The sequence below is a fragment of the Mugil cephalus genome, chromosome 6 (genome assembly GCF_022458985.1).
Source record: "Mugil cephalus isolate CIBA_MC_2020 chromosome 6, CIBA_Mcephalus_1.1, whole genome shotgun sequence".
In the NCBI taxonomy this organism is placed as follows: Eukaryota; Metazoa; Chordata; class Actinopteri; order Mugiliformes; family Mugilidae; genus Mugil; species Mugil cephalus.
This window is the reverse complement of record NC_061775.1, coordinates 780,175-793,134: the sequence shown is the minus strand read 5'-3', so window position 1 is coordinate 793,134 and position 12,960 is coordinate 780,175. Positions and strand designations below refer to the sequence as shown.

Genomic DNA, 12,960 nt, shown 5'->3' with positions numbered 1-12,960 from the left:
CCAGACCTCTGACGGCTTTCTTCCTCATTCCTGCTGACTGCAACAGCAGCTCTATCGTGATAATCATCTTAAAGTCACATTCAAGTTGTGCTTTGGCTCGGAGTGAAATCTTTGTTTATCAGAGGATGTACACAGACGCACAAACACAGCTAAAAATTCAGTTGCCAAAATGATAGGCCTACATTGTTGAGATAAAAAACGTAAACACACTGTCTGAATGGGGTTGTCAGGAGGTGAAGTGTAGCTGCCTTTATTTTCATAATGTCACAAGAGATTACCAACAGACAGTCAGACCAGTCCCAGTGGACGCACACTAAAATGGCAGCCAACAACATAGCTGGAGACGGCACATTGCTGTACATATGTCCAAACTAAAACACAGGCTTTAAGGCTTTTTAACTGAACTGACAGAAATAATCACACAAATACTTTGTGCATAAATATTATTCATCCACTACAGCTATCGTTTCTTCCAAAATTTGATTTGCTGGTGTTGTGGACATGTTGGACATGAATAAAACCAGTGAACTAGAAAAGTTAATATGGATTACAATCCAAAAGGTTTACTTTGACCTGATTGTGAATTCTTGGCTGATTACAAAAAGTGATGTCTGCAGGGATTTCCTCGATGGACGGCCAGCACGTGGTTGCAACAGTAGGATATTCGAGATGCGTTTTATGAGAGTACATTTTGGCCCCAGTGTTAAGGTTTGTGCTTGCTTTCTAATTTGGGTTAACAATTAAGCAATAGGAGTTCATGTGCTGTTGTTTGCAGAGACATAGTCCTACTGGTGTGGAAATTTATTGGAGTCGATGATGTTTGTACCAAACAGTTGTGTTTTTATGGCAGATTTAGCTGAAAACTGAATTTTTGAACTTGTGTTGTGTTTGTTGTCTAATGCTCTGTTTTACTGCCTGGTTGGCATGATTCAGTAGGTGAAGTGAAAAATAAGTTACAGGCAGTGAAACTAAAAATTGATGAAGGGAGTCAGGCTTCACTCAATTAACTGGTCTGACTCAAATGATTTCTCCTCAAAATGTTCACTGTACACCGTGGCATTGGGGTCAGTGGGAGGGCTCTTTCTCTTCTGTGGCAGCATTTTTCTCTGTTTTGGGGGAATTTTATAAGTGCTACTACTGTTTAGCCTGTTAACTGTTGCTTATCCCTCACATTTGACAATAATACTACAAAAGAAAATTGTATTTTACACATTTCTTGCTAAGAATAGCACAAGGTGTGCCAACAGTGTACCAAAAGTGTGCCATTTGAATACTCTTGGCAATCAGACATGATCTTTGGCTCTAACAAAAGGTTACACTTACACGTCTAGTGTTTCTATAACATACAGTGGGTAAAATAAGTATTGAACACATCGTAATTTTTCATAGTAAACATATTTCTAAAGGTGCTATTGACATGATTTTTTTTTATCAGGTGTTGGTAACAACCCAGGTAATCCATACATAGAAAGAAACCAAAACAACAAATAAAAACGCCTCCTGTATGGAGAAACTAGTCACATGCATTGCTCAGGTGTAATTTTGGCCCATTCTTCCACACGAACAGTCTTGAAGTCTATGAACTCTGATTTTTAGTTCTTTCCATAGATTTTCAATAGATTAAAGTCAAGTGATTGGCTGGGCCATTCTAGCAGCTTTATTTTCTTTCTCTGAAGCCAGTTGAGAGTTTCCTTGGCTCTGTGTTTGGGATCATTGTCTTGCTGAAATATCCACCCTCGTTTCATCTTCATCATTCTGGTAGATGGCAGCAGATTTTTCTCAACAATGTCTCAGTACATTTTTCCATTCATCCTCCCTTCAATTATATGAAGTTATATGCAGAAAAACAGCCCCACACCATGATGTTCCCGCCAACAAACTTCACTGTCGGTTTGGTGTTTTTGGGGTGATGTGCAGTGCGTTTTGTCCTCCAAACATTGTGTGTGTTATGGCATCCAAAGAGTTGCTCTCATCTGACCAGACTATGTTCTCCCAGTATTTTACAGGCTTGTCCAAATGTACAGCAAACTTTAAACGAGCTTCAACATGCTTTTTCTTCAGAAATGGAGTATTGTGTGGTGAGCGTGCATACAGGCCATGGCCATTGAGTGTATTATTTATTGTTTTCGTTGAAATAATTGTACCTGCTAATTCCAGGTTCTTCTGAAGCTCTCCACTAGTGGTCCTCGACTCTTGGACAACTCTTCTGATAATTCTTTTCACTCAGAAATCTTGCGAGGAGCACCTGGTTGTGGCCGGATTATGGCTGAATGATGTTCTTTATTACGGTCCCAACAGTGCCCACTGGAACATTCAGATGTTTAGAAATCCTTCTATAACCAATGCCAACAGAATGTTTGGCAACAATAAGGTTGTGAAGGTCTTGAGAGAATTCTTTGCTTTTACCCATCATGTTCCTTGTGTGACACCTTGGTAATGACACACCTTTTTATAGGTCATCAGTTTGGACTGAACCAGCTGATATTAATTTGCACTGACAAGGGGCAGGATGGCTTTCTGATCACTGATAGATTTCAGATGGTGTCTTGGCTTTCCATGCCTTTTTCCACCTCCATTTCTGCGTGTGTTCAATACTTTTTCCCTCTGTTATTTACCCACTGTAATTACATAACAATATGGATATACCAGCACATCATGGAGAAATGTTTTTGACGGTGTAACACCCTGTGCAGTAGCTACGCACGTTGAGTCTGAGTCTGTCTACCTGCATATCACTGTTTTCAGAAATTCATTAGCCATTCTATGTGCCACTAACGAGTAAAGTGCACTGGTTTGAGGCTTATGTGAAACAATAAGAGCAAGTACTTTTTGCACAGCATCCACTCACTGGCTATTGTACAACTGTAAGACACTGTAAATAGTCATCTATTGGGTCAGAAGAGGTGTCAAACAAAGTTCGGTGTTCAGAGCTGTTTTGGTGTATGGTGTGGCAAATGCATGCAAGCTAAATGAAGTTACGCTCGAGAATATGTGTAAAATATCATCCTTCTAACAGAGATGAGATTGCAAATGTTTGCTCCAACCTACATTATAATGGATCAACTGCTTGAACTAGAACTATTTTGCTGGAGGATATTTACTAGACAATGTAACAGGACCATATTTGTTGGAGTTTTATCTGCTATATATACAAATAAAAGAAGTTTAAAATCAATTTGAAATTTAAATGGCAGCCAGTGGAGGGAGGCAAGGACAAGGGTGATGTGGTCTCTCTTTCGAGACCCTGTCAGGAGTCTGGCTTCAATTAATTGTAGACAGGAGAGAGATGACTGATTGATTCCGGTGTAGAGAGAGTTGCTGTAGTCCAAGCGGGTGGTAATGAATGCGTGGATAACTTTTTCTAGGTCTGGGAATGTGAGGAATGGTTTGATTTTTGAAATGGTGCAAAGTTGGAAGAAGCTGGAAGAAGACTACTGAGTTGACCCGTTTATCAAATTTGAGTTCTGAGTCAAATGTGACACCGAGGTTCTTGACATGGGGTTTGATGACGTTTACAGGTAAGATACACATTAAAACAAAATGTAGTGTATAGTATATCCTGTACCTGTCCTCCTAGCTGTTTCATAAGAGGCTGGAGTTCACTGAAGAGGTCATAACCTTGGTGGAAGAATGTCAGATGGGCGTACATGAAGGACAGCATCTATAAAGAAGAGAGCAAATAACAGCAACAGCAAGAATGATGTGCAGTTCATTTGACACAATAACGAAGAAAACTTACCGATTTCAGGATTTCTGACCTTCTCTTGGACTGCAGTACATTTATCTGCAATTAACAAATCAAAACCTACATGAGACAAGCAGAAACTACTTAAATACTACATGAACAAATGTTTGATAGAAAAACACATAGAATGCCTCCTCACCCTTCCCCTCTTTAAAGGAAACTTTAAAGGAATATGAGGGGAAGGAAAAAGGAGATGGAACTAAAAAAAAAAAGAGCGGCACTCAGAAAAGGCCAAGTCATTGTAAGTGAAATGAGTACTGAAGTGCTGAAGTTGGGGGGGGGGGGCGGATTAGTAGATAGTAGATAAAGGTACATGGTAACGGCACCAGGGGGAGCCATGTGTCTCATATTTGTCCCACAGATTCAGCTGAAGCTTGTTTCACCAATTCCTCACTGGTTCCTCACTTCCCTGTAGCCTCATTTCTCCTTATGTGTGTTTAGAAGACGGCCTATTGCCCAGACAAGTACTATAGTGTGACTCATCTGGCCTGGAAGTTATCATAAATTAAAATTAAATTATATTGGATTAAAAATACAGATATTTTAACTCACAAGCTTAAGTTTACAATAGGACCCAATAACTGCTGTGTGACAGTCAAATCACTGACTGTGCTTAATCATGTATTTGGTTAAAAGTGAAGGCAAGGAAGCTTCTCAATTAATGTCAACCTGGGGGTATTGCACAAAAGTTGCATAAAGTCATCCGGGATAAGTGACCAAAGCTGGCTTGACTAAGCCTTGTTGGTGCTTTCTTGGATTAATCAGTTGCATGATCGCTGAGTCAGGATAAAAAGCCGTGGCTTAATCAAGACATGTGGGGATCGTTAAGATAAGTGCGTGTTCACATTATCCTAAAGAAGACCACGAGATCGATCACAGAATCACTGACAGGAAAATGGACACACAGCCTACTTTACCATTGCTGAACAAGAGTTGCTTGTTGGACAATAAAAATAAATAAATTAGTAAATAAATAAATAAATAAATAAGAATTAAGGGACATTAGAAGAAAAAATGGCAACACCAGCGTAGTTAAAAGGGAGAAGGAAAGGCCATACTGTCTGACATAGAATTTTCTTGCAGTGTCTGAGGACACAGTTGCACTTTTGGAGCCACCAGAAGACAATTCAGTTAGTTCTGTACATTTTATTGACATAACAGGCTTGGCATGTCCTTACTCCAAAATGAATATAAAGTCGTGATGTGCTAATAAAAAATATGTGTTACAGGACCCAGAGACTGCACAGCCTCTAAAGCAGGCTGGTTACATTGTGAGTATATGATGGAGTAAATCTACGTGATGCACAAATACTGCTAATTGACATTTCTTCAAAAGAATATGCACCTGCAGAAACAGACAGAGCTGGTAGAACTCAACATTCAGAGAGAAAAGGGAAATCTGGCAATGGTGGAGCTGGACATTAAAAGGAGAACATAGGAAACTAGACAAACTAGAAATCCAGAAACTCGGAAGGGGTGGAGTATTCCAGTGTACACTGCAACCATATTTGTGATGGAGTGTGTTATTTCTGTGACTTTTGCTCTCTATACTCCAGTCTTAAAGCTAAAAAAAAATGGTGCTTGTGAAATTAATCTATCTAGAAATTTATGTTTATCTAGAAAAATTGTGTCCTTTTTTCTTTTACCATGAATGTGGGGTATACAACTGATTTGGAGAGGTGGGATTGTGGATCAATACTACCAATACTATACTATAATAATACAACTATAAAATAATAAAATGCACATACACAGAAAAAAGTACCACACAAAATCAATTGTTGACAAAAAAATCTAAATTCAGCATTTAAGTTGAGGAAAGAACCGACTATATATCTAATATTTGGTTGCAGGATGATTTAAATGATCTAGCATGTGTAGAAAGATCATGGAAATGCTGTAAAACACATTAATCTCACATGGTTGCACACATGATAAATCTTATCCTGGTTCTTAGCCTGGTCTGGAGCAGGCTAGGATAAAGTCCAGGATAAAGTTATCCTACTTTTGTGCAACCGACTTGAGGCTAAATTCATCAAGGATAACCAACATATCCAGGATTAATCCCTTATCATGGTTTTGTGTAATACCCCTCTGGTTCCAGTGGTTTGTGCTTATCAGTCATTAAAGGGTAGGTAGGATAAAAAATCGCACTTTTTGAGCTTTTTCTACATTTAGTAGGGTGTATTGGCATGTCTGCCAGCTCAGAAAAGCTGATAAAAAAGCCATTGTGTAGTCTGAGAGTGAAAATATGTCCTTTGTGACATAACTAGCTCCCTTTGCCCTCTGTCAGTCAATGGTCCCTACACTGTTTCATACAGTCTCTTCATTCCGTGTGCACAGGTAGAGACGGTGACTGTGAAGTGAAGCCAAATTTTGTTTTAGCAAGCATCGGATATACATCAACAGTGAAGCAGTCATGGCATGTAAGCTGCTTTGTCCTTGGCTGGAAATGCTCACTTTTCCCTGAACTGGATCCGATATGACATGATTTTTCATAAAACACTGTGAGATTAACAGTCAAGAATAAGAATAGAATAAGGCGAGACTGGGGATAACGTAGTGATTACTGTACAGTGGTTATTCTCAGGAGGGAGGGGGAGCAGGCAAAATGTCTTGCTGTGAAAATGTCTGTTATTGCTGCTTTTATACAACAGACAACAAAAATCTCCTTTAAATCTTTTTTTGGGCAGCAATTTCATGGTGACAGGTTGTGAAGCCATTTCTGTAGCAACACAAATAACACTAGTTTACACGCACATTTAAATCCCATCTTGGGAAGAATGCTTATTTTTCCATCTCTAAGCCACAGTCAACGATGCATCACAATTTTTACAAGCCTCCTCCTTCTCTTGATTACGTTCACTTTGTGCTTCTGGAGTAGCACCTCTAATCGTTGATTATTTAACCGACACGCTGCAACTGCAATGGTGTGGCAACACAAGAGCCACAAGCAAATTTTCTAAGCAACTGGATGGATAATTTGTTGTCAAGCTGTGGTAATTCCATGCAAGTTGGACTGTAACGACTTAAATTTGTCACTATCTGAAAAAGAAAAATATAAGGTTAGTTAGAATTGTAACTCCTTCATCCATCCATCCAAACATACTTTTCATTTCACTTCAGTTACATCATGTTTTTCTGAACTACACAGTTAGTGAGGCAAACCCTGAAGTTTAACATTTTATGATCCTGCTCTACGTGGCACATATTGGTAAAAGAGAAAAGCTCCATTCTTAAAATGACATGGATTCAAGTCTAGCTTACAGCCTCTCATATATTTCCCTCTCCCTCTACCATGTTGCATGTCACTCTAAACTGTGTACTGTATAATTAGACAAAAATGCCTCAAAAACATTCCCAAAACTACAAAACAACAACAACAAAAGTTAAAAATTATGTCAAATGTCACAAATGTTACCAGCAAGCACAGCTGCAGAAGCTCAGGCCATTTTTAGAAATGCTGACACTATTACCCAAATGTGAAACTTTAAGGGGGAACAACTTAAACCAGCTGAGCCAGCTGCTAGCTTATAGATTTTCTATGAGCATATAAATGGCAAGATGAAAACTCAACTAATGTCTCACAGCCCAGTCTCATTTATGAGACTCATTTTATGTAGTCAACCAGTGGAGTAGACTAACACACCGTTACTGAAAACCTTTGGTCTCTATACGGCAGCAAGTAAGGTGAAGCGTGCCCACACTACACTGTCTGCTCCTTCGGAAGAAGGTTCAGGAAAAGGACTGATGGGTGCCTTCGGAAACCACAAACAACTCATCAGAACTGCTAAGGACACCAAAGGCACAGCTGATGTATTCAATGATACACGAACACTTCTCAATGTGAAAGGTCAGAGTACAAGACAGTTGTATGTTTGGAAAAAAAAAAAAGTAACCTCACAGAGATCATACACAGATCAGACCAGACCAGACCAGATGATCAACTGCTTATATCCACCTATTATTTTCTTAAAATGCCAGCCACCATGGACCAGCAATATTGGCGCACTTCTAGATCTGCAGTTTTTTTTGTACTGTACCACTGTTCTTCTATTGATTTCTATCGACTTCCTTCTTCTTGGTGACTTCCTCTTCCGCATAACTTAAAATAGCCTTGCTTAAAATATGAATTACTTCATTTTCACAGAGCTTTAGCTAACAAGACTATTGCAACACTATTGACCTGTACTTTTTATGTTTATTTTACATCCAGAGTTATTGTTGTAATTAACCAAGAGGCCGCTTTCCTCACACATCAACCACAAGCAAAAGGCAAACGGAATACGATGTTCCAGAGTGATCAACAAAGGCCACTGTTACCTGGTACCAACCCTCTGGATAGGTTTGGCAAGCGGTCAAGGTGTGCTGTGTGTCAAATGAAATGTGTCAAAAAACTGTCGAGAAACTTTTGTTTGTAGCTCAGAGCCATGTTTTGGCAGCTATCAATCACCTTCAGTCTCACCGTCTCCCCCTCTTCTTCATGGCAGACCGCGTAGGCGCAAATTCCACCTTCTCTTGTAGTGCGCTAACTCCAAAACTTTTTGTTCTCGAAAGACTGAATCTTTTCTTCAGCTTTGCTCTATCAACTCTATCTCTATCAACTGTGTGTTGAATTGTACCTTTTATGTCTTGAATATCAGCAGAGAGAAAGTTGATAGATGACTTTAGCTCCTCAATAGATGTCCCAATTAAAGCACCTTGCTGCTCCATAGCTAGCTTGAGTGTAACTACAATGCTGTCTGCTGTTTCTTGCTCCATTCTACCTTTTTTTCATAGAGGGCATTTTCGTAGGAGGAACAGGCGGACGACCTTCACTTTTGCACTAAGGTGGGGAGATTTCTGACATAACTGCAGATGGATAATTCTGTTAAAAAGTTGGAGGAAGTTCATAAAATGCATCTACCTCCTCGCCGCCATTTTGGCCACCTACAACGTTAATTTCTTGTGAGAGTGTGGCCTTGAAAGTGACATCACGTCAAGCACCCAGGCAACAGGTCAGAAAGTCAGAGGAGTGTGTTCTTGGAAAAAAGAAAAGGGCAGCAACTTACCGAAAAAAAGGTTATTAGTTTAAGATAACTCATAACAGATTTTACAAGTTAAATATCTAGACATTTGCAAAATACTGATGGTCAGCTAACATTAGGTAACATATTGGTAGCTTAAGTTAATTAAATCAGTATCGCTCAGTGTCACTAAACTAAAGCCCCTTTCACATCGAGCGAAGTTTTTCTCTCGATGTGAAAGGGGACCCAGGTCAACCTGGGTCAACGACTCAGCAACCGACCCGGATTTTATCGGCTCAGCTTGACGTGGCTTCGATGTGAACAGAAATGCCGCGTCAACCCGGGTTACATTGTGATCGATGGCCTGACAAACTGTATCATTGCAGAAGCTTCAGCTCAAAAACAAGTTTTGGTCTACTCCCATAAAGATTTCTGGAGGGCAGAGATTTTTGTTCTTTTATTTTTTCAATTTAAAACAAATCAAATGTGTTCTTACACGATCGTTAATGGAAGCGCATAGGTGAACGGTGACTGTGTTTATATACAACTTGTATAGCGATATCCCACACTTTTTTAACCATCATGGCAGGGCTCAGCATCCGAGGAACAGAGGAGATTTGGCAGCAGACAGGCACTGTGCAGGACACAGTGAGTATTTTAATTACCTTGTTGTTGTTATCTGCAATGTACACAATGATGTGTGAGGGAGGGAAAAACAGGCACACAGCTCTCACAGCAGGAGGTCCGACCCGGGACTTTTGCTGATGTGAAAGTGCACCAAAGGCAAGTCGACCTGGGTCTGAAAATGCTGAGATTTTCAATGTGAAAGCGGTATAATTGATAGCATTCAACTGATATCTACACACCGTGATGTTAAGTGCTGCATTTTCATATGAGCTTGTTGAAATATTTGTCTAAAAAGAGAAAGGCTAGTCAGGTATCATTAGCCTTTTACTGACTCATAAATAGTTAGGTAAAAAGTTGTGTTCACACTTGTAATCATTCTATAGCTCTTAGCTCTTCTATAAAAAAAAAGAAAAAAAAAGAAAAATGTATTGTTCTGAGCCTGGGTGCAAACTTTGCCACTGACTCTACAGCCCCATCAACAAATTATTATTTATTGTTTTTATTTTCATTTATTTAAATTTATTTATTTGTTTATTTTTACTTAAAAAGCCATTTTCAACTGACCATTCAATAAATAGGTTATAAAAGTAAAATCTGATAATGGAAAAAAATACGCTACAAAGTTTTCAAGCACTGAAAGAAAAATAACTTACAAAATCAGGATTTTTTTTAGATATCTACAAGTACGTCAATATTTTATGAAAGAAGTCTGGGTAAAGGAAACTGCAGAATCAAATGAAATAATACAACTAATAATACAGGCATATAAAGGTACCTGTAAATCTGTTATTTCAAAGCTTTTCCAGGGCATTGCAAAGAGCAGAGATAATACCAAAACATACATCAAAGAGAGATGGGAGAGAGAATTAAATGACAAAATAATTGTAATGGGATAATATGTGTGGTAATGCTTTTTCCACTTCTTGTATTGGCACAAATTCTGTTGGAAGAACCTTGTTTGTTTTTTTGTAACACCTAAAATGAAAACATATTCAATAACAATGGTTCACACATGCTGGAGGAAATGTGGAAATGACGAGGCAAACCACTACCTCATCTTTTGGAGTTGCCCAGGACTACAGCCTTCTTGGGACGATATTGTGAAAACCATACAACGGATACTGGGACAACAAGTGGTCTATCTGACGGGATGGCAGAAAATTACAAATACCTCTTAAAAATAATGTCTGTAGCAGCAAAACAAAAGCTGCTAAAAAGGTGTATAAGCACCAGTTGCTTTCCAAGGGATGCATACTGTTTGAACCGAGTAGAGCAAAAATTGGATTTGCTGATTCCCCTCAAGTGATTCAAGTGCCTGGCTGTGTTATTTCTCATTTGAAAGTATTGTGACATGTTTGACTAGTCCTGACATAAAAACTAATAAAAAATATCAGTATCAAAAAAAAAAAAAGAAAAGTAAAATCTACACTCCAGTGTAATTTGTTTACACCGCCAAGGCTCCCTCAAGAGCTTGCCCCCGCTGCTGAAAAAAAGTCCTAGAGGTAACACTGATGAATAATAATAATAAATGAAGTGATTACCAGATCACAGACTCCTACTTTCAGTTCTCCTTTGATGTGAGCACATTTTCGCACATTTGTGGAAGGTGTGGTTAGTGCGCTCCTGTTTCACCCGGCAATGACAAATACTATTTTCTGATTGGCCGCTGTTTTTTTCTGATTGGATCGATGATTAAGCAGAGCAGACAGCCTGTCTCATCTATTCATAGACTACTAGTCTCATTTAAAGTCTATGTGCGGCAAGTTTTGTCGTCTTTCGGTGTGAGAAATGTCATGTGTGGCGTGAGAGCGTGTGAACTTATTGAATTTGTGAGACTCGAGAGCTCTGCTTATAATTCAACTGCTATGTCTGTAATGTCAATAGCAGCGCGACAGGGTACCCTAATAACTGTTGTTATAGTCTACAGATGGATTTCTTGTGTACAGACAATATTAGGTGTGTGCACAAACAGGGGGCAAACGCTGGTATCAATGTAGATGCCGTATTGTTAGTGAGTTCTCCCTGACACAATTGCAATAAAATGTCATTTCATTGAAAAATCGCTTTGTCTTTCATTGCATCACAAATCAGAAAAACACTTGCTGAAATGTCCATGAATTTCACTCAACTTACCAGGTTATAATAGTTCTTTTGGATGTTTCAAATATCAGGAGCAGGGTCGTAATGTTAGTGAATGCTAACAAAGTCAAAGTAAAAAAACACAGATGTCACTGTAAATATTGGTTTACACCACAGGTCCGACAGCTCGTTAGCTAGGTCTTGACAGAGATGGCTCAGACCATTTATATGAACAGCCTCAGCAGCTCAGACTGCACTGGTTACCTCAACAAACTGGTCCTCAGCACTGGTGAGAAATTACCAGACCCATATCATACTCCGAGGGAGGAATGGATTGTAGATATGTCCAAATGGCCAGCTATAATATGGCCCGACATACACAATTACCTAATTGAGAAACCTAGTGTGTACACTAAGGACAGTATGCGTGCATACAAATCTTTGGACGCATATAATTATGTACTTTGTGGTCATATGCAAAACTTAAAATGTTGTGACACGAGTTTGGGGTTTTGCGCTTTGAGTGCAGGTGTCCTGCCCAGCCAGAGACAGGGAGTAAAGGCAAAACCTTATGATACCTGGGTGTATGTGCACAGGGATCCAGGGTACATCCTAACCGCTTACTGCACACGCATGGCAGGGTAAGACTCACACAACAGATATTGTGAGGTTACTTTTACTAATAGATCTATCCATTGCACATGTCTCACTTCTTGTTGCAGTCACGCTGCAGCCATCATATGCCAAGTTGAGCTGTCAGGGCACAGATGCACCGAGGAGGAGGTCGCCTGCATGTCCCAACCAAATCGTTGGAAAGACATGTCCCATGTCCCGTGTCCCATGTCCCAGTTTTGTGCAGTTTACAGCACAACAGTCATTTTCTATTTTCATTTTGCTAGTAAACAAATAAGAAATGCCCCGCTTTCTGAACTCTGGCTGCACGAGCATATGTGCGATGAAATGCACAGAACCCGTCTATACGCACTGACAAGGCACCTTTTTTGAAACAAGTCCTTCCATGTTTTCATGGTCTTCTCTTCTGTCGCAAACTTTAAATCTTCACCACACCTCACAGTGATGCAGTTTCACCATGCATGTTCAGAAGTGCGACACTGAAAATGGTCCGGTCTGAAACAGTGTCTACAGCGCAACGTTCCAAATGCTGTATAATCAAATACACTGGTAAGCCAATATTTTAAAAAATTCATATCATAACGAAAAAAGATACCGGTATTTGGTATGGACCAGTACACCGTCCAGACCTAGTTTCCACACACTCAACTGCAGGCGGGCTTCCTCCAGTGCTAGAATCACGTAAAGACGCTTTACCACAGGTCGAGGGAGGAGTCAGCGGCAGTGCTGCCTTTAGGGGCGCTGGAAAAAATCCGTGAAGAAATGGGAGCATTTGTTTGTGATGCCACTTGTGAAATAAAATGCTTAAGAATTGTTGTGTTTCGAAATTAGATCACGTGTATGTGTGAATTGAGATCACGATTTTTTAAC

At 39.6% G+C, this 12,960-nt stretch overlaps 1 protein-coding gene across 7 annotated transcripts in view; it reads right to left on the bottom strand.

Annotated features, from left to right (window-relative positions):
- Positions 1 to 12,960, bottom strand: part of LOC125009670 (arf-GAP with coiled-coil, ANK repeat and PH domain-containing protein 2-like) — a 75,896-nt gene that overhangs the window by 30,358 nt on the left and 32,578 nt on the right. For all 7 annotated transcript variants that reach the window (XM_047587827.1, XM_047587820.1, XM_047587821.1 and 4 more), the window contains 2 exons: positions 3,740 to 3,784; positions 3,566 to 3,661 (listed from right to left, as the gene is read on the bottom strand). In XM_047587827.1, the coding sequence (XP_047443783.1) occupies positions 3,566 to 3,661; positions 3,740 to 3,784 (141 nt within the window). The remainder of the gene's footprint in view (positions 1 to 3,565; positions 3,662 to 3,739; positions 3,785 to 12,960) is intronic.